General features: G+C 30.8%; 1 protein-coding gene and 1 non-coding gene across 3 annotated transcripts; both read right to left on the bottom strand.

Moving 5' to 3' along the window:
- Window positions 1-688: 688 nt before the first annotated feature.
- On the bottom strand, window positions 689-760 carry TRNAW-CCA. The gene has a single exon. It is a non-coding gene; the product is annotated as a tRNA-Trp (tRNA).
- Window positions 761-4,081: 3,321 nt separating this feature from the next.
- On the bottom strand, window positions 4,082-11,829 carry LOC8265527 (homeobox-leucine zipper protein ATHB-14). 2 transcript variants are annotated; one of them, XM_048373067.1, is made up of 19 exons: window positions 11,348-11,828; window positions 11,045-11,238; window positions 9,169-9,328; window positions 8,820-8,935; window positions 8,648-8,738; window positions 8,405-8,500; window positions 8,193-8,306; window positions 8,002-8,085; window positions 7,746-7,901; window positions 7,572-7,646; window positions 7,380-7,486; window positions 6,986-7,175; window positions 6,610-6,798; window positions 6,383-6,463; window positions 6,159-6,293; window positions 5,377-5,702; window positions 4,885-4,996; window positions 4,626-4,775; window positions 4,082-4,370 (listed from the first exon to the last, which is right to left on the bottom strand). In XM_048373067.1, the coding sequence occupies exons 2-19, from the start codon at window positions 11,215-11,217 to the stop codon at window positions 4,224-4,226; spliced, it is 2,502 nt and encodes an 833-aa protein (XP_048229024.1). In that variant the 5' UTR covers window positions 11,218-11,238; window positions 11,348-11,828; the 3' UTR covers window positions 4,082-4,223. The 2 variants fall into 2 exon arrangements, with proteins under 2 accessions (XP_048229024.1, XP_048229023.1); XM_048373066.1 differs by having other exon boundaries at window positions 11,045-11,829.
- Between the last annotated feature and the right edge of the window lie 14,146 nt (window positions 11,830-25,975).

Here is a 25,975-nt window from a genome sequence, read left to right as displayed (position 1 = left end):
TCTTTGATTCAGTAAACCTTCCATGCTCGATACTTTCATATGTTTGATGATTCCCTTAACCTTTGGAATAAAAAATTTAGAGAAATCAAGTATCTCTTTAGATCAGGAACAAAAGCACCTAGCCCAGGTTGGGATTTCACCTTCTTTTCATGTAAATTAAACAAAAAGAGAAAAACGAAAAAGAAGGAGAAGGGATTTCAAGACAAGAGACTGAAACATGATGAAAAAGTGTGAGACCCCCCCAGGGAATAATGCAAGATTTCTTTATGCATGGATTCAAAGTCAAAAATAGTCTTACTCTTATTTCTTTTTATTCTTGTTTGTTCATGTTCTTTTTTCTCCTTTTCATTTCTCTACTTATCATAATGTTTCAAAAGAAACACTTTAAGCACATGCTCAATGTTCAAATGTCAATCCCATCGTCCCCTTCAAGTCAACCATATATCCCTCTGTTCATGGAACAGAAAAAAGAAAAACAGGATCTTAATTTTTTGCTACAACAGAATTCCTATGATGTTCCTTTTAGTTGCTGTTGCTCTTTCTTTCTGTTTGTTTGTTTTTTTTTTTTTTTCCTTTTTCTCCTTAAAGAAAATAAATATTTCTTTTAAATCTGAGCTTTCTCAAATGTAACAGGCTATATGAGTCAATATTAAGAAATAACAAAAAAATAAAAACAACAATCAGGAATTGAACCCGACGTGAATCGAACACGCAACCTTCTGATCTGGAGTCAGACGCGCTACCATTGCGCCACGGATCCACTTGTGCTATGATCTACCTCTTTAAAATATATAACTAGATATCTAATTATCATAATTAATTATATTTCTCACGTATAAGACAGCAGGAAATAATTGTCCTTTAATTTTTTTTTTGCAATTTGCAAAAGGAATAACATGAAGCAAGGATCAAACCAATTAGATGAAAACTTTCCAATAGGAACAAAGTTACTAAGTTCAAAATCCCAAAAAAATACAAAATTCAGAACTTATTAAATAATATTTGGTCCAAACACAAAGTCCTAAAACACCCCAAAAAGCAGTCATCAGTCATCAACTCTCCAGTCCACTACTAGTGGTCTCAACTCTACCTCTACCCCAAAAACTTTCCTCTTAAGAATGAACACTCAGTTATACACACTAGACCAGTCCCAGACCCACTCCTTCAAAACCCTTACCCCTTCAGTTTAATTTCCCACCATGCAACAAAATCACATGAATCATAATAATAATTAAACCCAGAAATCCCATACCAGGCAGATGATAGTCATCATTTCCCTTCTGTTGAATAACTTGAAACCAAAAACAGAAAGCTTCTGAAACCCTAAACCTTACTTTTATCCATGCACAAAACAAGAAACTGTGTCTATGTCTATGCATATGCAGTGGAACCCTAATGCTAAAACTATCTATTTTATCTTTTAAGAACCAGCCTAAAAAGACTACTTCTACTCCTGGGGTCTCCCAGAACAATGACAGTCTACATCTGTGTTCTACAAAAAATCTTACAGCCTGAAACCTAATAAAGATCTCTTTGTTTTTTTTTACTACTGCTCTAGCTCACTACAAACTCCTACTCATCACTCCAATAGCGTTCATTTTCTTGTTTGGTTTCTTTCTCACTTTTCAAATTTTCTTTACACCTTTTCTTGGTTCTTGGAAAGCTAGAGACCTTTTGCACTTTAATGTCTCTGATCTGTTTTAATTTACGACTAAGCCCTTATACTTTTATGACAATATTTTTACTAATACTGTAATATACTTCAAACTTTTATGTGGATTTTGTAATGGTATACTGTACAGTGGAAAATACTTGCTAGTCCAATTCTCAATATTATATTTTTACTCTCAAGCATGTTTTACACAGTATGGAGTTTAAAGCATGTTTCTTTCTCCCCTTCCTTTTTTCCTTTAATTTTTCTTTACTTTCTTACTAGCCAAACACAAATTTAGCAACCAAACACAAAAAAAAAAAAATTAAAAATTAAAAGCGTCTAGTTTTCTTTTTTTAAATGCTAAATAAATCAAGAGAAAGACAAGGGCATTTTAGGTAATAAATTATCTGATAAGTTAATTTTTTTTGTTTTTTCCCGACACCAGAGACAGAATTTGGAAGGTAGCAAGTAACAATCAGCTTACGATACTGTCGTCCATATAGCACTAAAAGACGACGTCGTACTGCCCGAAGTCTTTAATATTCAACTGGTAAGGATGGCAGTGGCGTGGGCCGTGATGCCATCACCTAGCCTTGACTTAAAAATCTTAGCGTAGGTATGACGTGGCATGATAGGGGTCGCAGTTTCTTGTGGGCCCCAGCACATAACACTGATTTGATCTGTGCCAACAGAAATAAAGATCCCTTTCTTTGTTTGTGGTCCTCTTGTTGCTGTATGTAATGAGGTGTAATTAGGGGATTAGTGTGTAATTTATACTAATGTTTTCTTATGCTTTTCTTCATTTTTACACCTTTAGAGATTAGGGTTACTTTAATAGTGTTTTAGTGATAGTTGAGTGAGGGTTAGTGTTTTTAGCCCAATTTGAAAGAAATATATTAAAATATAAAAAACTGATGACGAGAGTTATTTAGAGAATAATTTAAATATTTCGACAAATGAAATGGTTGAAATATATTAGATTGCAGCGAATTTCAAGAAAATTTGTAAAATTTTGAGTCTCGGGTAGCAATCAATAGCTTAATCTCCGAATTAATAAACTAATTTGAAGAAAGCATCTGATTTGAACACAGGTTTGGAACTTAGATATGTGCTTAACTTGCCCTATGCTTTTCAATATTCACTAGCACTTTTGCTTCTTTAAAGTAACAATCAATTATTATTAGTATTATTATTATTATTTTGTTTTATATATTCTAATGTGGAAACCATCATGGTATCTATCATGCAGAGCTCAAATTGCCTACTTTAACCTGCTTGAACTTGTTGGAAGAGATTTTTGAGTTTCTTAGCTTTAAACTTCGACCAACTTGTGAAATAAAAAAAGATTATTTTTATGTACTTAAGCTTTCAAAGAAGTCAATAATCAAGCTCAAAGATTTAAGGAAAAAAAACAAAAAGAAGAAGAAAGAAAATAGGGTTAGGTTTAGGTCCAAGCATAAAAATAATGGCTTTACTTAGGTTCTGATGATGATTCACAAGAATTGAATATTCTTTTGAAGTCCAACAGTCCTTTGCATTAGAGGGTCAGTAAGCAATGAATTTGGTATTAAAAGTTGATTCCAATTATTCTAAAATCTTCCATCAAAATTAGGGCTGGGAATCCTGCAGGCAGCTGGATAGGCTAGAGTGGTTCAGGTCAGGGAGAGTTTTAGTCCTCTTGCAGAATTGAGAATCTCTAAATAGATTTACTCAAAGATCACTTCATTTACTACACAAAGATAATAGCCTAACTAATTGCAAGGTAATAGACCCCTTTCAATGGCAAATTCACTCGTCTTCCCTCTCCACTCAATGAGGTCTCAGAAAAGAAAAGGAAAAACAGAACCCTTTTTCTTCATGAGAGCAATTCTTTTAAAAGTCTAAATAAATAATGCCTTGATCATTAGAAATGACAGCTATATCATCCCAAAATGGAGATAATTCATGCCTTGCTGTCTTTAAAGCCCCCCCACCCACAAAGATTGCCCAGTGTAGGGAAAGGATAATAATCAGTGATGATAATAGAAAAAAAGTAAAGAAATTTTCCAACACTCAACTAGCCTTGTTCTGCTCAAATATTGACTAAAGAATGTAACACCTTGCACTAATAAAGTCAAGCAAAAATACCATGATAACTCACAAAGAATTTTACTAACACATTATTGGTGATGTGAATGTGACCCATGTAGAAAATCAATCTCTTTAATCAGCTACCAGTAGCAACTAGATGACATGTGCTAGAGAATAAACAAATAAATAAATAAAAGATCCATGCCAACAAAACACCCTAACAGAAAAGGTGGGTCCCTCTTCATCCTCCCTTACTCATCATCCACTTTGATTGAAATTTTCACCAGAATTCCCAAGACTTTTTAATAGATAAGAGGTAGACAGTAGAACCACACCAGTTAAGCAAATACATGAGCATGCACAAAAGGACAAATGCCATTCATTATATCCTGCCATTACTAGATGTTCATATTTCTTAGTATCTTAAGGCACTAATGAAAGGGAATATATAATTTAATAGATAGCTAAGTAGTATTTAAAGTATTTTTTTTCTTAACAATCACACAAAAGACCAGTTCATGAACATGAAGGCCAGACAGTGGTTGGAATCATCATCATTGAGGACTTTCCATGCAATGGCCTGGTCATACGAGACTGGCCTCCCCATGCTCGATACACAGATGCCAGCTGGTAGATATGCAAATCCCTGTAAATCATAATTGCACATCATGTTAATGCAAGTTTCCCTGTAAACCTAGCCATACAACTCTGGCAATTTGATGTTTATAAGAAGTTTTAGCTAGAAATGAAAGACTGAAAATAGAACAGTTTAACTTTAGATTCTGGATCCAACTGATCCATGTTTAAGAAAGAAATGAGGCTGGCCTCTAGAGATGCAAACAGTTTGGGTCATTTAGGATCCATCAGATGCCAATGACACCAGTATATTTTGAGGATTTACCTGTTGCATGATCTTAGAGAACTCGGAGCAAAGAACTTTCCTGCCTGCTTCATCAAGAATCTTGTCAAGCATAATATCTTGAAGGGCTACAAGAGTAGTTTCAAGCATATCAAGTCCAGCCTGGTTTGCAAAAGTGAAGACTGGAGATGCCTGCAAATATATTTTTGCTGATCATACTAATTTCTCTTGTACAAAGCATATAATCATAAAACCAAACACTTCCTATACTTGGTTGAGAAAAAAGTGCAAAAATGATTACATTGGTTTTCAATGAACAGCACATGATAGCATCTGAATGGTGCCATAGTTGTTTCAACAAAGCATCACCAGCTTGAGGGTCAACACGGAAAAGTTCTCCCCCAGTGTGGATCCTGCAGCACAAGTTATCATGAACAAGAAAAAATGAGTAAAAAGGAGAATCAAAAATAAAATAACCAGCTAGGGGAAAAGAGAGAAAAAAGAAAGATTATGAAACTTCATTGTTTTTAGAGAAAAGAAGAAAAACAAATAAAATTACTCATTCTATAGTACAATACACCAGGTAATGCCACTGAAAATGGCAAACCTGGGTATAGCAATGCATCACCTTTTCAACGGTCATCGCTTGCAAAATATTAATTACTAACAATTTCTCATAAAGTTACTACACAAAACAGCCTTTCAAACAAATGAAACTCAGCAACTAAATAACATGTCCCTTTTTTTCTCTTTACATCTAAGGAAAACTTGAATATATAAAACATCGCCATACCTGTAGCTTCGGTAAATCCATCGGGCCAAAGTAAGAGCCTCAGGAGAGCCAGGAAGAGACTTTGGCCCTATACTGGAGCTCAGCCGTGAAGGGGAAATAGCCATTGCAACCCTCTGAACAGAACCCACAACACTGCGCACATACTGCCGAGCCATAGCAGCAACATTATCCCGCAAGTGGTTCTCAAAAGTAAATTGGAATGCAATTGTCAAGACTGATCTAAGGTTATAATTGTTGGTGTCCACTTCACTAGGCGGACGTGCACCACCAGCACCAACTTCAAGTGTAGAGGCCAAATCTAACGTACGAGTTGGAGCAGGACCATCCTGTGATACAAGACAGCAAAACCAAATACAATGAGAAAATAAAGACATTTAATCATGGCGTACAACAATGAAAACGCAGTTATTTTATCACCATTTAAACTTCTATATCCAATGTGACAACCATTTTAAATCTAAACCAGAATGTCATACATATCATTATGAGATTTCAACGGTACTTTAGTATCTCATGATTCTAAACCTTTTGTTGGTTAAATGTAAGGTAAATAAGTCATAACATATGGGATGAAACTGCACCAATTGGGTAGAAGTTAAGCCTAGAATACTAAAGAAGGCCATGGGTTCATAAATACTATGTGCTTTTTTTATTTTTAAATTCTTTATAAACAATGTCAAGAAAACACTTGATTATCTTGAGCTGAGCAAAACTTTGCTCAACTCCGTCATGATTTATTTTTTAAGAATCTCAATGATTGTAGTATAAGATGGTCACGCAACTGTTTTAGGATCTAATGGAATGACGCGGAAACCAGAAGGCAACAGAGGAGCATCATCAGCAAAAGACTCATCAATAGGTGCAAAGACAAGCTGGGCACAGGCACCAACAGCATTTTCATCAACCCCACTGCACAGCTGCCAAATTAGAAAATACAGTCAGAGCGAAAGATTCCCACAAATAATTAGCAAAAGTTTTGCTATGCATTCATGGCGGGAATACCAACCTGTAACAAGTACATATCTCGTGCCAAAGCTACATCTTCAGGGGAGAAAGCATGACCCTCAAGCCGAACCACCTCCAAAAACTACATGCAGGAAATCCAAGATTTGAAGGTTTATGGCAGCAACTGTTTAGGGTAATAATGAAAAACAAAGATGCATATTTCCACCCAAAAAGAAATTTAAAACCAATATATATATATATTATACAAGTTCCTTCAGAAGCCATTACCTCCTCATGCTCCACTGTATGGGCAAGAGGTAAAATGACCTGGCTACTAGGGAAGCCACCAGGTCTTGCACAAGGAACAGCATAAGGACTAGCTTTCAGACATGCAGCAGAGTAAGTATCAACCCCATAGTCAGCCCACTCAGAACGATGTTCCCTTAGAAAACGAACAAGCAGAGCAGGAGGAACATTCTGCAGACAAACATAAAAAGTACTTATCAGAATATGACATTTTATTATAGCATAATCAATCATGAAGTTCTGAAAAGCCTAACAACTGGCTAAGCTATACACAAAAGGAGAAGAATATTTGGTATATTTGGGCACATTAGAGAGAGGATAAAGCCAGAATACAATCCTTTTCCTTTCCAGAAAATACCTGCAGCAGCATTGATGCCTTTGCACACAGCACCCCTCCTCCAAAAGTTGGGAACATTGATGTAGTATACTGAGACCCAAGAAATTTATTTGGAGTAGAATTTATAACAATGGTCACATCCTCCACACCATCACCACCCAGAAGTGACCAACCATCATCAGAAAATCCATTGACAGCATCATTGAAACCCCTGAGATCCAAAACAGAAAAGATTCTTGGAAAGTCAAGGACTAAATATAACTCCCAGCTACTACATTTCAGGATAAGCACGAGAGACTGAGCAAGTAAAAACAGTTTGACTGGCAGGGAAAATCTGTTGACTTAGTAAAATAATATTGATTTCTGGTTGAACATTCACATGTTTAGCAATTCTCAGTTAGCAGTCTTTCTTTACCTACAGAGCCTCTGACTAAATGTCCTTAAAACAGCAGGCTGGCGACCCCCACCATATTGAATCTCTCCACTAGTCTCTTGCGCAATTTGCCGTATGTGCCGCAAGGCCTGCACAATTAGAATACAAAGATAAACAAACACAATTCACCATGAATAAGAAGAAATTGTCAACATTATGAGACACGGTTCTTACAGCCATGGTCATCTTTTGAGCAAGGATTTTGGATGATTCATAAAGTGGCCTCAGAACTTCAGGAACGCTCCAAGCCTAACATAAAAATCAAACATTTAAGGTAAATTGAAAAGTGAAGAAAACATAGCTAAATTACTAGGAAACTGGAACAGTTGTATTAGAGCTGAATCTCACATCCAAATCAACATGATCAACAATATGAATGATGGAGCCACCACCCTCACAAGGTCGGATTAGATAGCCACTAGGAAGCATTTCAGCTCTTACAAAGCTTGAAGCAGGTGGCCCAGTTGGACCACCAGTAGTAGTAGTCAATGACCTCTCGCATATCTGCACAAGTTTTAGAAGAAAAAATGTTTTACGACCAATTCTACATCTTAGAACACATTAAACAAAAACATTATAGGAAAAAAGGAAATTCAAAAAATACCACAAGACTGCCATCTTCCAATGTTGTAGTGTATCTCAGTGTCCAAAATTCGCGTGCTGCGGCCAATGTTGTTGGTGCATAAGTCTGGTGAAGAGAGAAGCCTAAAACTATCAATATGGAACATACTATGCAGCAACAAATTAAAAGGTCATACTAACTCTACCTACTTTGAAGTTTACAAATCCACAAACCTGCATATAAATGAGTTCAATTGTTCCCCCATTTCCTGTAGGAATTACACTCAACGTGTCAAGGCATCGACAGTCACGAAACCAAGATGGACGATCTTTGAGGATTTCAGCAACCTACAGGAACATTCTCATCATCAGATTTATAGCAGAACAAGCACTATATGCTCAAATGGTTCAATAGAGAGACAGAGAAAGAGAGGAAAGAAATGCACCTTCGTGGGCTCTAGACTCACGAGGCCGCAGGCTCGTGCTGCTACCCCACTACAATTGCGGGAAACAGCAACGATGCCAATAGAATCCGGACCAGGCTACAAAGTTATCAATAAGAAAAATCAGAAATGGAGAGAAATCAAGAGTGATACACCCATAATACAACCCATAAACATAGGAGAGAAATCAAGAGTGATACACCCATAATACAACCCATAAACATAATGAATCTTAAGAAAAGTTACCTTCATCCCAATCATCTGGACCCAGTCGACAGCAGTCCCAGTAGCTTTAGAAAGGAACTCTGCCAGGGTCTCCTCAGCTATTGCGAGAAGACTACCAAATAATGCAGTATTTAGGAGCTAGATAATGGAAGAGTGTCGACTAAAATGACTCAAACATTCAGTAATTACTTACCCAGCTGGGTTGTTAGCATCCCTTTGTGGGTGCTGAGGTGTTGGGTTTTGCTGTTGTTGTTGCTGACCATTAATGACCACAGACTCACAGCTATTGTCTGTGGTCGTTGCTGAAGCCTGATCAGAATCAACATATAATATTCAAAAGTAAGTGAAAAATGCAAGAGTTAACTCAATATATTGCGAGTTTACAATAGCAAGAAAAACATGGATAACTAATTGAATCAAAAAGTTGGATGAAGATCATGCACAGTGATAGTGAGTATGGAAGGTGAATGAGAATATTTCTTGAACGAAGAACATATAAAACCTAAATAATATAGCTAGTTGACAAGTGTGAATGAGCTTACGGTCTGCAATTGTTGGCGCATGTATCCATTCTCATACACCAAATGTGAGACCTGCTTCTGTAACCGGTCATTCTCTTCCATCAACAGCTTGTTCATGGCAGTCAGCTTTCTATTCACAGTCTGGAGTCGTGAAGCTTCTTTCCTCTGCTTTTCACGGCATCTGAAACGAAAGAATGAGTCAAAAATCAGGGTCCAACTGGTCAAGTATCATTATTTCACCAAATTTCACTTCCCAAAGAACATGCACCAAACAGAAGACAATAAAATAAATGCAGGCACTAGCAGACATCAGGCCAACTTCACATCCTAAAAAGTACAGGTGACGAGAATAGAGCATTTATGACTTGAATGCAAGTAAAATCAGTCCAGAATAATATAATACTAAACATAGAGAGAGAGTGAGAGAGAAAGAATAAAGTAGAAAGCAACTCAATGGCACAACATGACATTTGAAAACAAATTAATTTCAGCAATACTATGAGATAAATATCACTGCAACCTTCAAGCCATGTGTTTCGCAGTTGAAACTCACATTTAGTTGCATAACGGAAAAGTTAAAAAAGAGGATTGAAAAAACAAAAACAGCAATGTCAAGATTAAGATAGTATTTCTTTAATTTTTCTTTTCTTCACATAATAAACCCCTTTTTTTATCATGTAACTTAAGAAAGATGCCTGAAATAATATATAAAAAAAAAAGAGGGAAATAATATCCTGACCTCAGTAACCAGAATACGTTAGTAAATATTTTAACAGCAAGAGAATAAAAATGCTCCTCCTTTTATTAATTTGAAAAAAAAAAATGAGAGAACAGAACAGAAGAAAATCAGTTAAATTAACGATGCAGGAAGATCAAATTAGTCATATTATTTTAAGTGAGCGCAGCCATCATAATTTATAAGTCAAAATAAATATTTAGGAGAAAAAAAATGAAATTGCAGTATAACATCAGAAACATAACTATAAGAACTCCTAAAATGATTAACAGAAAGTCCAATAAAGCAAAAGAACATAGCCATCAAAAGGTAAATGAGTAGCTATAGGTATCTTAGATTAAAATTTAAAGATACTGAAAATACAGAAACAAATAAAAAACCATTCAACGAAACATCCATAAGTAAATAAAGTAACAAATACATTACACAAGCCATTCACTAAAAAAAACAAATTCCTTCAAAGACTTGAAGAAAAGTAGAATAGAAGAAAAGTTACGGAAAAACAACTCATTATTCTTCAGAAGAAAACAACATTTCAGAGTTTATTCTCAGCAAATACATGAGGTTATACCATTTTAACTAAAAAGTATAACACCAGAGAATAAAGTTAGAAACCCTCAAGAAAGATAGACAAGGTATAGTAAACAAAGAAAGGCACTGACTTTTTCATTTCAAGATTCTACTTTATTTTCCAAACGGATAAACACAAAGGAAGAACAAATTTTAAGTAACATGGCCACAATAATCTTCCAAAACTAGCAATAGAACATCTTTATTTTTGCAAAGAAAGTAGGTACTAAATTTTCATCTAATTCAAAACGCAGCTGCTCGCTTGTTTTGGAAAGGAACTGATTTGACTAATAAAATAATATCAACAAAAAGAAAAAAAAAATCAACATCTGCAAAGTGCAGGGAGAAAAAATGAAAACCAAATCTCATTATTCCTCATTTCCTTCAAATATAAACCGCAAAATAAAATGGTACCTAAAAAAGGCATTAGATGGTACATACAGAACTAAAAATTATAAATGAAAGAAAAAAACAAATTCCCATTTTATTAAACCATAAAAAAGGAGGTGGAACTTATACAGAGAAGACAGACAGAGAGAGAGAGAGATTTGCACGATTGCTTTCTGAAGATTCACAAAGGAGTGTATTTACCTGCGGTTCTGAAACCAGACTTTGATCTGTTTGGGCTCAATGTTGGAGAGAATTGGACACTCTCTAATGAGCTGTTGCCTTCTCAAAGAACTAGGCTTTGGGCATTCTGTATAAACCCTCTCCAATGCCTCAACTTGCTCAGGTGTATACCTCACATACTTACTTGAGTCCATTTGCTTGTTGCTATTTGCCTCCTTAATATTGTGCATAGAAAGGGCCATATACATGAACAAAAGAAACACCTTAAAGATTGAAACTTTCAAAGAAACAACACAGACCCAGATAGTTCTTTAGGGTGCTTACTTGATCAACAACAAAGAAAGACAAAACAAAAACCCAGACAGATGATTTTGACTTCTAAGACAGGAAGAAAGAAAGAATCTTTTTTCTTCTTTTTAGTTTTGTAGAGTTTGGTTTGGTTCTTGATTATCTTCTTCTTTGCTGTTAGTGGTTGTTGTAGTGGTGGTGGTGGTATCAGGTAGGCTCTCTCCTCCAAGAGAGCCACCTCTCTCCTTCATCAGATTGATAGTGGCTGATTTGGTTTGGGTTGGGTTTTTTTTTTTTTCTGTAATCACTTACTCTCTTTATCTATTTGCTTCCACAGTGACTTTGCTCTCTCTCTTTCTCTTTTGCTTTCTGTATATTTCAAAAACCCAAGTCCATTAGTTTATAAAAGAAGAGAGCTTTGAATAGTGTAGTGGTCTCTATCTTAGACGCCAATCTCGAGATTCTTAATTCTTATTACACAAACAGACACAGAGAGAGAAAATAAAAACAAAATACAAAACCAACCCACAGAAAGAAAAGAGTTCTTTTATATAAAAAATAAATGGCATTAGAAAGCAATCAGAAACAAACACAACAGCCAATGATAAATGAAAAGCCCTATTAATTTATTATTACTGTTGGAAGAATTAAGCTTTTTAATTTGTTATTATGGCGTTTCCTCTGTAAATCTAATAAATACAATAAACAAAGAAAAAAATTAAAAAATTTGAGAGAATAAATGAGAGGCAGAGATGGCAGATGGGTTTTGACATCTTTAACCTGACAAAATATCAGAGACGTTTTTTGGACGAATGGGTTTAAGGCTATTTTTTTTTTTTTTCACTCACTCGGTCTCTCTCTTTCTTTCTTTATTGTAAGAATTAAAAAAGAAATGAAATATCAGAACAGTTCTCACTAGTCACTCACTGCTCTCTTTTCTGCTACTTTGGTAGCCTTTTTTTTTCTTTTCTTGGTTTCTTTTTCTGTATGTAGCTGCCTTCTCTCTCTCTCTCTTTCTCTAACATATGCATGTATACATGTGCATTTTGGCGATGCTCCCACAAAATCCACCTAATGGGATATGGGTCACTTCTCAGTCCTAAAATAATAGTACTGCTGCTGCGGCTGCCATGGATGGCCTTGTGGGTATGTGATGTATGAATTACGATGATGATGGATGCATGTGATGTGAAGAACTGTTTATCGCATATGCATGAGAGGCGTGAAAGAGAGAGAGACATTTATCGATGGACAGAGAAGATTTCCTTGCCATTATGACTTTACAAGGAATGGTGAGTTGGGTCGGGTGTGTTTGTTTGACCCAATTTATGGATCCACCCATATTTTTCAGCTTGACCCGTTTCTCACCCTCCCTCCTTTTTTCCATTAAATTGGTAAATTCACTTCTTCATCCGACAAAATGAATATGATAATTTATTTTTTATTTTATAGAAAGAATTTTTTTTAGATACATTAATTTAGTAATATACTAGCCATATCTATTTTTAAAAATAAAATCTCTTAAATAATCAAAATAAGTTAAGACTATTTAGAGAATTTTAAAGGAGCCTTAAAACAAATATAATAAAATTTTATTAACGAATATTGAAATAATTTTTATTGCCGTAAATATATGGATTCTGGCTTTGATTAAAGCCGATTAACTAAAAGGACAAGTTTTACATTGAGTAGTCTTATTATATTAATCCACTTCAAAAATTACCGTATCGAGATTTTTTGATTCAGTTTATAGATGATAGAATATACCAATTTAAAAAATATAGTAATTTTACAAATTAGAATCACCGACATTAAAAATATTTTAAAAAAATACACTTAAATCTTTTTTTTTTTCTCTTAATCTTTTTTTTCTTAAAAGGACAGTTACAGGATTCTTGGGGTCCAGATGATCAATGTCTGGTTAAAAATAGAAATAAGAAGAAATGGGCAGGGAATTGGTTTGCTTATGAATGATAATCTGACAGTATTCTCCTTTGGTTTATTTTTCAACAACAAAAAGAATAAAATAAAGGGCAAAATCGAAACAAAATAAAACATGTGAGAGCCTAATGTCATAAAATTAAAATATAAAGGCCCAATAAATCAAGTACAAAATAAAGTATTAGGAGTTTAAAAACCCCTTTTCTTATGTTGATTATATGTCATACTCTTCTTCATTTATCTTCAGCTTTTTTACCTTATATTTTAATTGAATGACTAGTTTAAAGTATGGCGCTCTATAATTAAACAATAATAATTCATTAATCTTATATATATTGATTTTAAAATTTAAATTTTTTTTTGATATATGTGCTTAACTTTTGACACGTATATGATTTTTATTTTGACATATGTATTATTTTTGATATATAGGATTTAAGTTTACATGTAATTTTATAGTTTTTTATAATAATTTATTGATTAATAAGTTACAATCTTAATTAAACACTTACTCTAATTATAAAAAATTAGTATATAAATTACATTTTAATATTATATTAACTAATAAGTTAGTTTTTTAATTAGATAATTCTTATTTTAAAAAATAACATCTTAAATTATATTTATAATATTATATTTTTAACAATAAACTAATTTTTTAATTATAAAATCTAAAAATAATAATATTAATTATAGTATTAATTTATATAATACTAAAATTAATTAATAAATAATTTTAACTAATTTTTACATTATTGATAATAAGATTTTAAAAGAATGAAAAGGATATTTAAATATAGTTAGTTTGTTATTTTATAAAAAAATATTATAAAGTAATATTAAAAATAAAAAAATTTATTAAATTATATTTACCAATTTAGTTTTATAACCGAAATAACAAATAATGATTGTAAAAAGCACGGATAAATAACTAGTATCTCTCAAATAAAAATATAATTAATTTATTAGAAAAATATAAATTAATAATAAAAATATGTCTTTTAAAATAACTAAAGAGATAGCATTAGTATAATTAATTAATCTCTCTCTCTATATATATAAATTTTTTATATAGATTGAAGTGTTTCTACACCATAATAAATAGAAAAGTGATACGTATATATAAGTATTTTATATTTTAAAATTAAATAATTAATATATCTTTTATTATTTAAAATTATTAAATATATATTAATATTTATCGATTTGATGTATAAATAGAAATATATACTAAAATTAAGTAAATATATATATATTTGCTAAAAACAATGGCTTCTTTTTATTGTCCAAAGAGTAGTTGATGGGTTGATTCAAATGATTTTATGAATTAATAATGATAATACCAAAGTGGGCAATTAATGCATTTGGTAGACACATGAATCTTAAAGAAGCTTTGAGCCAATAAAATTTGGTGATTGTAATTCAAGAAATGGCAAAGAGTGATAGAAAGAAAGAGCTGTAAGACACTTTGTGTTCTGGTAGTGGCTAAGCTTTCAGGCGATAGAGTTGGAGGCAAGTCTGCTCCCTCTCATCTCTCTATATCTTAGTCTAGTAATAAAATGAGACTGCTATTTAAAAATAAACATCGGATTAAATTATATTAAAGAATTCTCATCAAATAATTGAATTAAAAATGTGTTTTAAATAACATGTGCAGGGTCATCATGAGCTGAGCTTTCTCCATAAACTTTTTAGCTATCCACATGCCAATTGCCTCTTTATATTTGGTGTTTTATGTATTACATATATATTGTAGATTCTTAACTAGGGTTTTAATGTATTGTTTGTTACACAACTCAGTTAGGATTTAATCCTTTCTGTCGAAACTTCATTTTATAAAAAAAAGAATTTCATCGTTGAAAGGCAAAATCTTATATATTAATATTATTGTTATTAAGAGTATAAAGTAGTTAAATTTGAAATCTCAAAAAACTTGGTAAGAACCCTAGAAAAAGTATATAGATTTTGCAGGTTATATGAGGTGCAAGAGTACCAACCAACCACTTCTTTGGTGGCAATTGAGAGTGTTTCCCACCTAGCTCCATCCCTTCACTCATAAGGATCCAAGAGAGAGAGAGAGAGAGAGAGAGAGAGGCAACTTTGAAAGAATGAGGTTGTGTATTGAAGCTTTGGATGCTTTATAAAGCTATATATACAAAAACACTTTATGGGCAAATGTCAACCTTATGAAATCTAAAAGTCAATTGCTTTTCTCCCTCATCATCTCTTTCTATTTCTCTAGCTACACACATATATGCTTTTATCCTTGTATGTGTGCATATAAATATAAATATATATACACACACTTATCATTAATGGGCTTATGATGGGAGGCTCTCAAGAGAAGAGGAGTCAATGCCTACACACACTCTCTCTTGGTGTCTTCTTGTCCCTCGTCCTATATCTATGTACATGCATGATAACTACCCTCTCTTCCTTTTGTTCTTAAGGAAAAATAAATAAATAAATAAACTTGTTGGTACCTTCAAAATTGGAAAATTAAAGTACACTTAGTCACCCCTTTCTCTTAATTTTAGAGTTATTTATAGACGGACAGGTTAATTTATTGAATCACTGCTCATAAAAATCATGTTTCATTTTGTAAATAAATTATAATTAAAGCAGAATTTCTTTTGATATATATATATATATTTCACTGCATTAAGATACATTTTTAAAATGAGGGTTAATTGCAAAAAGAAAAAAAAATAATGCTTTGAAATTTCTAATTTAGTGATTTCTTTCATTCTTTATTATGATTTTATAATATTCGAGCGATTAGTATATAAATTTTTTAATGTTCTCTATTTCATGTATCACTAAAGACCTGAAGCCATTTTGGTTTAATACTTCTAAAAAAATTATTCATTTTATACTATTAGGTTTAATAAATTACAGTCAGTGGCTGATTTATTTTTTTCTTTTTCTGTAGTATAATGATAAAACTAGCTATTAGTCTATAAGTTATTACTTTTACTTTTCTAATATAAGTGGTGATGTATGTGTCTTATTATATGTATTATAAACTCATGAATTAATCTTTTATATTTATAACTTAAAAGAGTTATATATAAAGAATAAATAAAATAAAATAATATTGAGAAAAATAAATAATTTAATTATATATAATAATAATAATAATAATTCAAAAGGGTAAATTTTTAAGTTAGATCTCTTGTCTTTAATTGGGATGAACCATTAACTCATATGTAGAATAAGATTAGAATTTTAATACTTAATTATGATTTGTAATTAATAAATATTCATTTAAAGATTTTACATGAATAATTAATACTCAAAATTTAATACTTCACGTCTATGACGTTTCTAATCAATTTTAGCAAATTGAAAACTTAAAACAAGTGTTTATCAGCACAATAAATTGCAACTTTACTCCTTTATTTTATTTATTATTCTAATTAAATGTGTAATTGTAATTGAATTATATATTAATTACGAAGTCTTTTATTTTAAATTTTTTATTATACTTAAAGATATTATCTTTTTATTCTAATTGGGTTGTATTTTAAATGCTTAAAATATTTAAATTCGCACGTCAATTTATCAAAATAAAAAACTCATAATAAGAGTTTATTTATTGAATTTTTAACTCGTTCGTTGAATTATAAAAATTAAAAAATCTACACCAAAATTAAACTGATTCAAGGAGGGAAACTGAAATAGATAAAATAAATAAAAAGAGGGTTTATTTATTTATTTTGTTTTGGGACAGTAAAACCCCACAAATGGGACATGCCCACTTAGAGATGTTTCCCATATTATCACATTGCGTGATTTTGCAAAATTTAACAAAACAAAGAAAAGAAAAGAAAAGAAAAGGGATACAAACTTATGAGATAGAGAAGTGAAAGTGAGTCTCTTTTCCATCCCACAAAATTTCCTGAGGGACCCAAATGAGTTATTGGGAGACCCCATTTTTTGCCATGCACCAAAAGAGTGTTATGTTGTGTTGTGTTTTAGAGACTCTCTCAAATTATTTCTCTTCTTTTCTTTTCTATATATATATATTTATTTATTTTTTCTAATTTTTATTTATTTTTTTATTATTATTATTTAAAAAAAAAGAAAGAAAAAGACCCCACCATGCACATTTCTCACTCTAAGAGTTGTGTAAATGTCTTTGCTTTGCTTCCATTTTACATCTCTCTCTCTCACTCTCACTCTCACTCTCACTTGGTGTGTGTTTTGGGAGGTGGTATTTGGGGTCCATGCATGATAGGAGGTGTAAAGGTAGACAAAATATTATATAAATTTATAAATCTGAGTGAGATAGAGAGAGGGCAGAGAATCCCAGCTCTCATGTGAGGCAAAATCTTGATATCTTTGCTACTAATTATGGCACAATATATTATACATGCCATGATTAGGGTTTAGGAGTGGTATTAAAGTATATATATATATATATATATATATATATATTAGTTTTTCTTTATTTTATTTTTGTCAAAACCTTATATTATAAAGTTATAAAAGAAACAAAATATTTCATATGCACAATTAATATGGTCTTTTTTTTAATGTGCGTTAATAATCACCTTCTATATTTATAACTTCACCTTTACATATATATATATATATATGTTTTTGTTTTCAAAAAGTATATAATTAGCAGGTGGTGAATGCAAGACCAACATGCCAACATGCGCATTAATCTTGATCATGTTTTCAGGGCTCCATGATAGCTATATATATATATATATATATATATATATATATATATATATATATATATATATATATATATATATATATATCTTTTAGCCTTTTTCTTTCTTTTCTTTTCTTTTAATGAAGAAAAATTCAATCTGTTGCTTTTAGATTCAATTCTTAATGTCACAGTTGAGAATTACACCAATATCATTGAATTAAAATTTTGTTTATGAGTTCTTGATAAATCATACACTTAAAGATATATTATGCATGAAAATGATAGTTTATATATCTATAGTTTAAAAAAAAAAAAGATATATACTAATGTATAAATCTCAATCATTAATATTTAATTCTTATTTAAAAAATAAAAGACGATTAATGAAATGAGTATAGTATAGAGTCTACTAATAAAGATTAATATTAATAAAAACTGGATATTATTGAGTTCGAGTTCGACGTTAGCCTAAAAAGTTATACTCTTTAATTTTTTTTAAGTATTTCAACAACATGAGTAAACAATTAATTATCAGATTCCCATGTGTATTAAGGGTTTTGCATAGTGAGATTTTGCAATCAAAGTTTGGCTTATAGTTGGTAAGTTAAGGATTAAGATGTGTGTCTCATATAATCCAGCACAAATTTGCAACTTTTAGTATCAAAGGAGAAAATGGGTACATCACCTAACTTATTCTCAATGCATCCTTTCTTAGAGTTTTGCTCCTTTTCCTAACCACTTTGATTGTTTTAAATTAAGATTATAGGTCAAACATCAAGATATATCATGGGTTTGTTTGGTGTTTAACCAAAAAAGAAAGCACATCTTACTCAAGAACACTTGCTTTCTCTTTTCCTTGCACAAAGGAATATGCATATAATAAATTTCTTTGTCAAATGTACATCTTGGGAAAGAAAAGTTATTTTAAAATAAAAAAGAAAAAAACACCTTTAGAATTGTCACCATATATATCCATATTCTTATCAATACTATTATATATAACTAGATATTCCACCCAAATTTTGATAATTATCATAGTTTCTTTTTTTGTTTTGACATCTTTGAACTAGAAAATGTGTTCCTTGACTATCCTTAATTAGTTATGGTTACTTTTGGAATTACTTGTTGAGGTAATTAAGAATTTGTTGGCATCACTTCTGATTAATTATAAGTTTCTTTTGCTACTAATTTTTGCTTCTATCCATACTGGAATTCATAGATCAGAACTGGATTAGATTCTATCACTAATAATTTTGCATATACAAAATAATTTTGTTGGCTGTACAAGGAAATCAATATAAGATACCTTCAACAACACTAAGATATATAATGGGTGTGAAGGGTGATGATTGTATACAGTAAACCCTATTTATAGTGATACTCTATATAGGAATAATTTCTATGTGAAAATAAAAAAATTTGGTCCTAATTTGGACAGATATAAATATAAATAAATTTTATATTATAATCAGTTATAAATTTTTTAAATCACATCTTAAGAAAATATTTCTATATATAGTAATATTTTTATATATATTTAAAAAATATATATGTTATGCTATATTTGGTCTTATTATATTATCGTATTGTCTCATCAATTTTATTTATATAATATGAAAAAATATTAATATATTTTGATATTTGGTTATTATCATTTCACCAACATAATTAAGTATTACTTAAAAAATAATTTAATACTCAAACTTGTATTAAGTTATAATATAATTTTTATAATCATAAATTTTACTTAGTTCTAAATATATAATTTTATAAAAAACTATGATTTTAAGCCTATCTCTTCAATTTCTGTTATAAGAAATTGCAATAAAAAAAGATCTCTCCTGTTGTATGACTGTATGTTTCAAATTATATTAAGTTACAAAAAATAAATTTAATAGATTAATTTTTCTAATTTTCTTATCAAACTTAGTATTTGAAAGGACATCAACTAAGAATAATTCTTTGAGAAACAGTTGGACTCACTACAACCACGAATAGACTTAAAATAGAACAAAAACTATGCAACTAGACTAATAACCCTTGAAACCATGGTGATTATTAAGCCAAAAGATCACAAAATTGATTAGGTAAAACACAACCGCCAAAAGATGAGAAGAATATGCAGAATAATAGTTTTAAATTAATTGGTAATCTTTTTCATTCGATACTAATTGTATCTTTTTCAAATTAAAAAATCTCAGTTATTTTGTCACTTTTATATAATCAATACGATATTAATTTTTTTAAAATACGTGTAATAAATTTTGTAATATCTATATAAGGGTAATTTAGTATAATTTAACTATTTTTTCTTATAATTAATTTATTAAATATTTTTTTAATTCAAGTAAAATACTAAAAAAACTAGAATTCGTATGGAATGTAGGGAGAATAATATATTGACTTTGTGCTATCCCATGAATATACACCTCAACCATTGTCACATATGGATAATTTGTCTATAAATATATATGTAAGGTAATGTATGGAAGTAGGGAAAGTAAGAAAAATCTAATGGAATTCTACAGCTAATGAAGGAGAAAAAAATATTAAATTATTCCAATTAAAGCTCCCTTGAATCTCAACATGCATGCAGCAATAAGTTGAGGCAGCCAAGAAAATGCACATCCCTAATCCCTCTCTGTTGCATGCATATAGACCACACCAATTCCATTAAATTCAAAGTATTTAAAAGTACAATTCCATCCTTTCAAATTATTTAGTTGATTAAAAGGGGTATAATTCCATCCTTTCAAATTATTTGGTTGATTAAAAGGGGTGATTAAGTTTCTAACTATAATCTTTTTGATCATAGAAGTTTAATATCACACACAAGAATTATTTTACAAAAAAATTTAAACTATTGATAAGATTTTAAATATAATTTTATATCTTTGACAACCCATCAACTGATTTTATTTTTTCATATGAATACAAGATATAACATGCTTTCTCATTGACAATGGGAATGTGAACAAACACTAGCTACCAATATATCACATCTTATAACTACTCTTTAGTCTATTGTCCAACAACCCAACTCTTATATGTATATGCATAAGAGAGGTTAAGGAAAGATCATGAGGGTCCTAAAAAGGACAAACTAAAAACCATGTTGAAAACTTGAGGCAAAAATTGAAATGATACAATGGTGGAAAATTTTGGAGAATGAGATAATGTAAAACAAAAGAAGGTAATAGTGATGGGTTGAATTTTGAGATTCCTCACCTATTTGATGAAGAGATAATTGAGAGAAATCATATTGTTTGATTTGAATGACCCATTTTACTCAAAATCATTGACATTGGTCAATAGTAAAAGCTAATTTATTGACCTCATTTCAATATTTCCTTTCCTACCCATCAATGAGAAACCCTATTAATTGAAAAGGACACTGTCAAAGAAAGGAGATAGCAAGATAATTATTTTTTTTAAGAGATCAATTTAGATGTACACAAATTGATTAAGCCATTGTAAACCAATGATTTCTGCTATAATTAATAACTGAGGTTTCAATTAGAAATGTTTACCAAGTTTTTTGTGTTAAAAGCATCATTAATATGCTGGAATTAGCTAGTTTCAAGGAGAATTAAAATGATGTAGGGTTTTGTAAGATTTTTCTTTTCTTTTCTTTTCTTTTCTTTTATGGAAACTTATCCATGTTTGAACATAACATAAGATGCAATGTGTTTTAGCACATTGTTTTGAAAAGTATAAAAATGCTTTTCTTGTCAATGACTTTACTAAATCCTTCACTAACCATTGCTGAAATGTCTCTCTAAATTCATATAATTGAGTGTCTAACACACAAGATTTGATTGAAAAGAATTTATTCTTCTCTTTTCCTTGTTTCAAGTGCATCTTAATTATTTCAAACCCATTGTACATCTTATCAAAATATTCTTTGGCATGTTAACCCTATGAAGTGAATTAAATTTTCTTATGATTTGAAATGCTATTGCACTTGCATAACCAAAATATTATATATCTATCCAATTTCTTATCTTATTTATAAAATGAGACCTCTATAAAAATGAATGTTAGCAATTAAAATTTAAAACTCTTCAAATTCAAAAACAAAATTATTGTCTATATCGATAAATAGAATCACAGGAGATAAATTTGTAATCATACACTCCTTAATTTCATATTATAATGAATAGGACTTAAACTCTCATAATTTGAAATTGTTCTTAAATTCTTTACTACTGATTTAACAAAAAAAGGAAAAAGAATTTATCATAACAATTACTTGGAAGTGCCCAACATTATGTATGAAAAGAACTAAATTTGGTATCATCAAATGGGATTTGATCTAATCTCTTACCCTTTGGTTGGCCCCTCCCATCATATTTTCTTCAAATAGTTTAATGTTACCCTTCTAATATGCACTTTCAGTGTGAATGATTTGATATCTACATGGGAGAAAATATATCTTCCAATCCTCCTTTCTCTATGACTTTGTAGTGTAATCAACTAATCATTTCTTTCTTAAATTCTTGACTATTGATTTATTTTTCATTAATGTGCCCAAGCAAGATCAAAGTTTCAGGATCTTGGCATTCAGTTGACCCACAGCATATGTCACAACATAAATTAAAGCATCATCTAACTGTTAGGGAGGCTTTAAATTACCTGGCTCAGTTCACTCTATTTATGAAGCAAAACCAAACTTTAATTTTGTTTTCAAACCAATTTGAATCAAACATTTTACCTATTTGGTTTATGGGGAGTTATCAAAAAAATTGTTTATAAAATGTGTTATATTTATTAATTTGAACTACTCCATGAACATTTTCTTTTTCCAATAAATTTATTAGCTAGTAATTTGTTTGAATCCCACTTTAAGAAATTAAATTTGATTAATTTAAAGCCAACATAAAATACATGACCCAAAACTCAGGCCTTTGGTTTATTGAGGCTGGCTTAAACCTTATTTAAATAAAAATTAAATAAGAAAAGAAGAGTCGATTTAAAGGTTTATTCAAATTAACATATACATTTATCGTCAGGCTGAACTTATAAATATTTGAGATTAAATAATAAAGAGCGAAAATAAAAGAGCATATAAATAAATACATATCATTATTTTTTAGTTTGTTAACAAATAAATACAAATTAGTAAATATTAATCATGTTGCATGGTAGGTTTTAGCTAAAAAGAAAAGAAAATAAAGATGAGATATATATATATATATATACAGGGTAATATGTAGTTATGCTTGCCTATGGGTAATTTCTTTTACTCTTAATATCTTTTATATTTTTTAAGTCATTCTCTCGGTATCAAAAATGATAAAGACGTATACTCTAAAGCTTTAATTGGCAGTAGGCGATTTCTGCTCGGGGGGAGATCCGCCGACTTCGGCTGACGGTGAACATCTGTTCATTCTTTTTATTTCTATGTTGTATTCGTTTGTTTTGTTATGTTCATTCTGCAAGAGCCTTTTGTGGATTGTTTTATGCTGCATTCTAACAGCTGGTCAAGTCTAACATGGTCTGATTTCTTCGTCAGTCGAGCTCCTATGGGACACCGCCTTTAGATGGTGTCTAATGGAGGAAAGAAAACTGAGATGGCATTCCATAACACCTTGGGGTTTTTAGTTTCGTCAAACAGTAATTTATTTAGAGCCCCTTTTCGCTTCCATGAAAAGTGAAGGTTTTCATACTCAAGGATCTAAAGAAAAATAGAAGTGGAGAATAGAATTTTGGAGTATAAAGATTTCTAATTTTGGAGTTTCTCAAAACTACAATGTTGTAGTGGATTGACCAAAGTTTCTAACAAAAAAAATAGTTTGCCATTTGGAGTTATATAGCTCAAGATTTCGAGTTTTTAAATAGCCATGCCCGTGATTAAAAAGTAGAAACATAAGCATTCAGGGCCAACATTTCCAACCGTGAAAGTAGCCATTCATGGCCATGAAAAAATCTTTCCAGCCATGAAGAAATCTTTCTAGCCGTAAAGAAAAAGTTCACACCTGTGAATGATGGCAACTCTCTAGAATCTTCAAGAAATCACAATTAAGGTCACGACCAAGTTTCCAAGCTGTGAAACCACAGCTCCCAGCCGTGAAACCACAGCTCCCAGCCGTGAACAAAAGTTTCCAGCCATGAAAGCAGACTTTCCAGCCATAAAGAATTGTTTATGGCCATGACGGGTTCTAGTTTTTCAAATATATTTTTCGCACTGATGCTTCAAGGTCATGAAGAATTTTTTCACCCGTGAAGCTGTATTTCTAAAAGCTATTACAACAGCTATATTTATATTTAATGAGGGTATAATGGCTCTAGTTCATCTAGAGCTATTTAAGCATCATTTCTAATAGTTCTAGGTCAAGCAAGAGTATTTAATTGAGCCTCATATTTGTTATATCTCTCAACAACCTCTCTTTCTTTATTAATTTTTTCTTGTATTGAAGATTCAAGAGAGGACTTAAATTATTGGGTAGTTGAGTGATTGATTTCTATATTCAAAGCTCAAAAGGTTCAGGTTGAGTACTTATGTAAGAGATTAATTACTCTTGTAATTAAGATTGAAAATTTTAGATTGGGTTAGAGCGTGAGCTTTGAAAAAACACTCGTGTTTGAGTGTTAGCCATTGAAACACTTGTAAGAAGTTTGAGTGTGAATTTGAAAATACTTGGATTTGATCTTACACCTATAAAAGGATCATTGATAGTGAAAATCTCAAGTGAAGCTTGAGGAGTGGATGTAGGCAAGAAGTTGGTTGAACTACTATAAACTCTTGAGTTTGATTTTCTCTTCCTTAAGCTCTTTTTATTTAATTATATTTATTTTATTTTTTCAATTTTCATATTGGATTGGTTAATTGTTTCCGCTAATGTTGGTTTTAATACTCAACTTTTTCAAAGCAAATTTTTTTATTTTAAATTGATTTTTGTAAACAACTAATTCACCTTCCCTCTTGGTTGCCATAAGGTATTTCAACTTAGATGTGCTAATGTTAATAGTTTTCTTCATGAATTAAAATCGTTCATAGTAGTACAATCTTTTTGTATCAAATATAAATTATAATTAATAGCTTGATACATTTTTTTGGTAATAATTAGTTATTTTTTTATAAATATTTTATTAATATTATCGCTATTGTTTTAATTATTTTTTATACTTTTTATTTGTATAATATAAACTAAATTATAGTTTAAATATGAATGATATCCATATTAGTCATTTTGCATACCAACAACTACAATTCAAAAATATTTATCAAACACTTATATAAATCAGCTATTCCCTATCAATTATCAGCTATTGACTGCCAGTTATCAGCTGCGCTGATCAACTGAACCAAACAGGCCTTTAGTGTGTATGCTTGAGTTTGTGTTTTCTGCTCCTTAATAGTAGGAGCTTGAATTATATGTTTTCTTCCTCACAGCAGAGCTCAAGCATTTGTTATTATTTAAGGATTTTTCCCACGTCTAGATTCTTAAATAAGCTTGATATCTATTCTTATGATCTCTATTATAATGAAATCTCAATTGAAGGTTAAATTATTATCACTGTAAAGTTTTTAATTTTCAATTTATAATGTTAAACTTTATAATCCATAATTTTCATATCACTAAATTCTCTATTTTAAATCTCCATTAAATATAAAAAATGCTATAGATACCTACGTAAAAAGAGAACTATTTCTTAAAAAAGGTCATTTACATGGAACACATCATCGACTATCAAATTTTCATATCTCTCTCTTCCCTCCTTCACTCTTTCTAAACCCTAAATCTCACATTATAGTCACTATTTTCAAAATCCAAAGAATAAGAAACTAAATTCTATCTTCATTTTCATCATCTATTAAAATCAAAAAGAACAACTTCACTAAACAACCCTAATTTTAATTAGAATCAGTCATACAAACAATGAACAAGAGAAGGTAAAAGAAAATTTATTAGGATTTCCTAGCATTCTTAAGTGCTTTTGTTTATTGATAAAAAAGTACTTGCTTCTTAGATTTTTTGCCTTATCATCTTAAAATATTTATTTCTTTCTTTCTTTCTTTTGCAAATATGCAGTTTGGGATTAAAGAATGT

The sequence above is a fragment of the Ricinus communis genome, chromosome 4 (assembly GCF_019578655.1).
Source record: "Ricinus communis isolate WT05 ecotype wild-type chromosome 4, ASM1957865v1, whole genome shotgun sequence".
Classification (NCBI taxonomy): Eukaryota; Viridiplantae; Streptophyta; class Magnoliopsida; order Malpighiales; family Euphorbiaceae; genus Ricinus; species Ricinus communis.
Note: the sequence above shows the minus strand (reverse complement) of the source record. Positions and strands in the feature narration are given on the sequence as shown.

Excerpts from the sequence above, each read along its gene's own strand:
- LOC8265527 (XM_048373066.1), bottom strand. The coding sequence starts at position 11,271 with ATGTATATGGCCCTTTCTATGCACAATATTAAGGAGGCAAATAGCAAC. Across the intron at positions 5,703-6,158 it reads TTCCATTAGATCCTAAAACA|GATGGTCCTGCTCCAACTCG; the intron begins GTTGCGTGACCA and ends CTTGTATCACAG. Across the intron at positions 4,371-4,625 it reads TCTCTAAGATCATGCAACAG|GGATTTGCATATCTACCAGC; the intron begins GTAAATCCTCAA and ends TATGATTTACAG.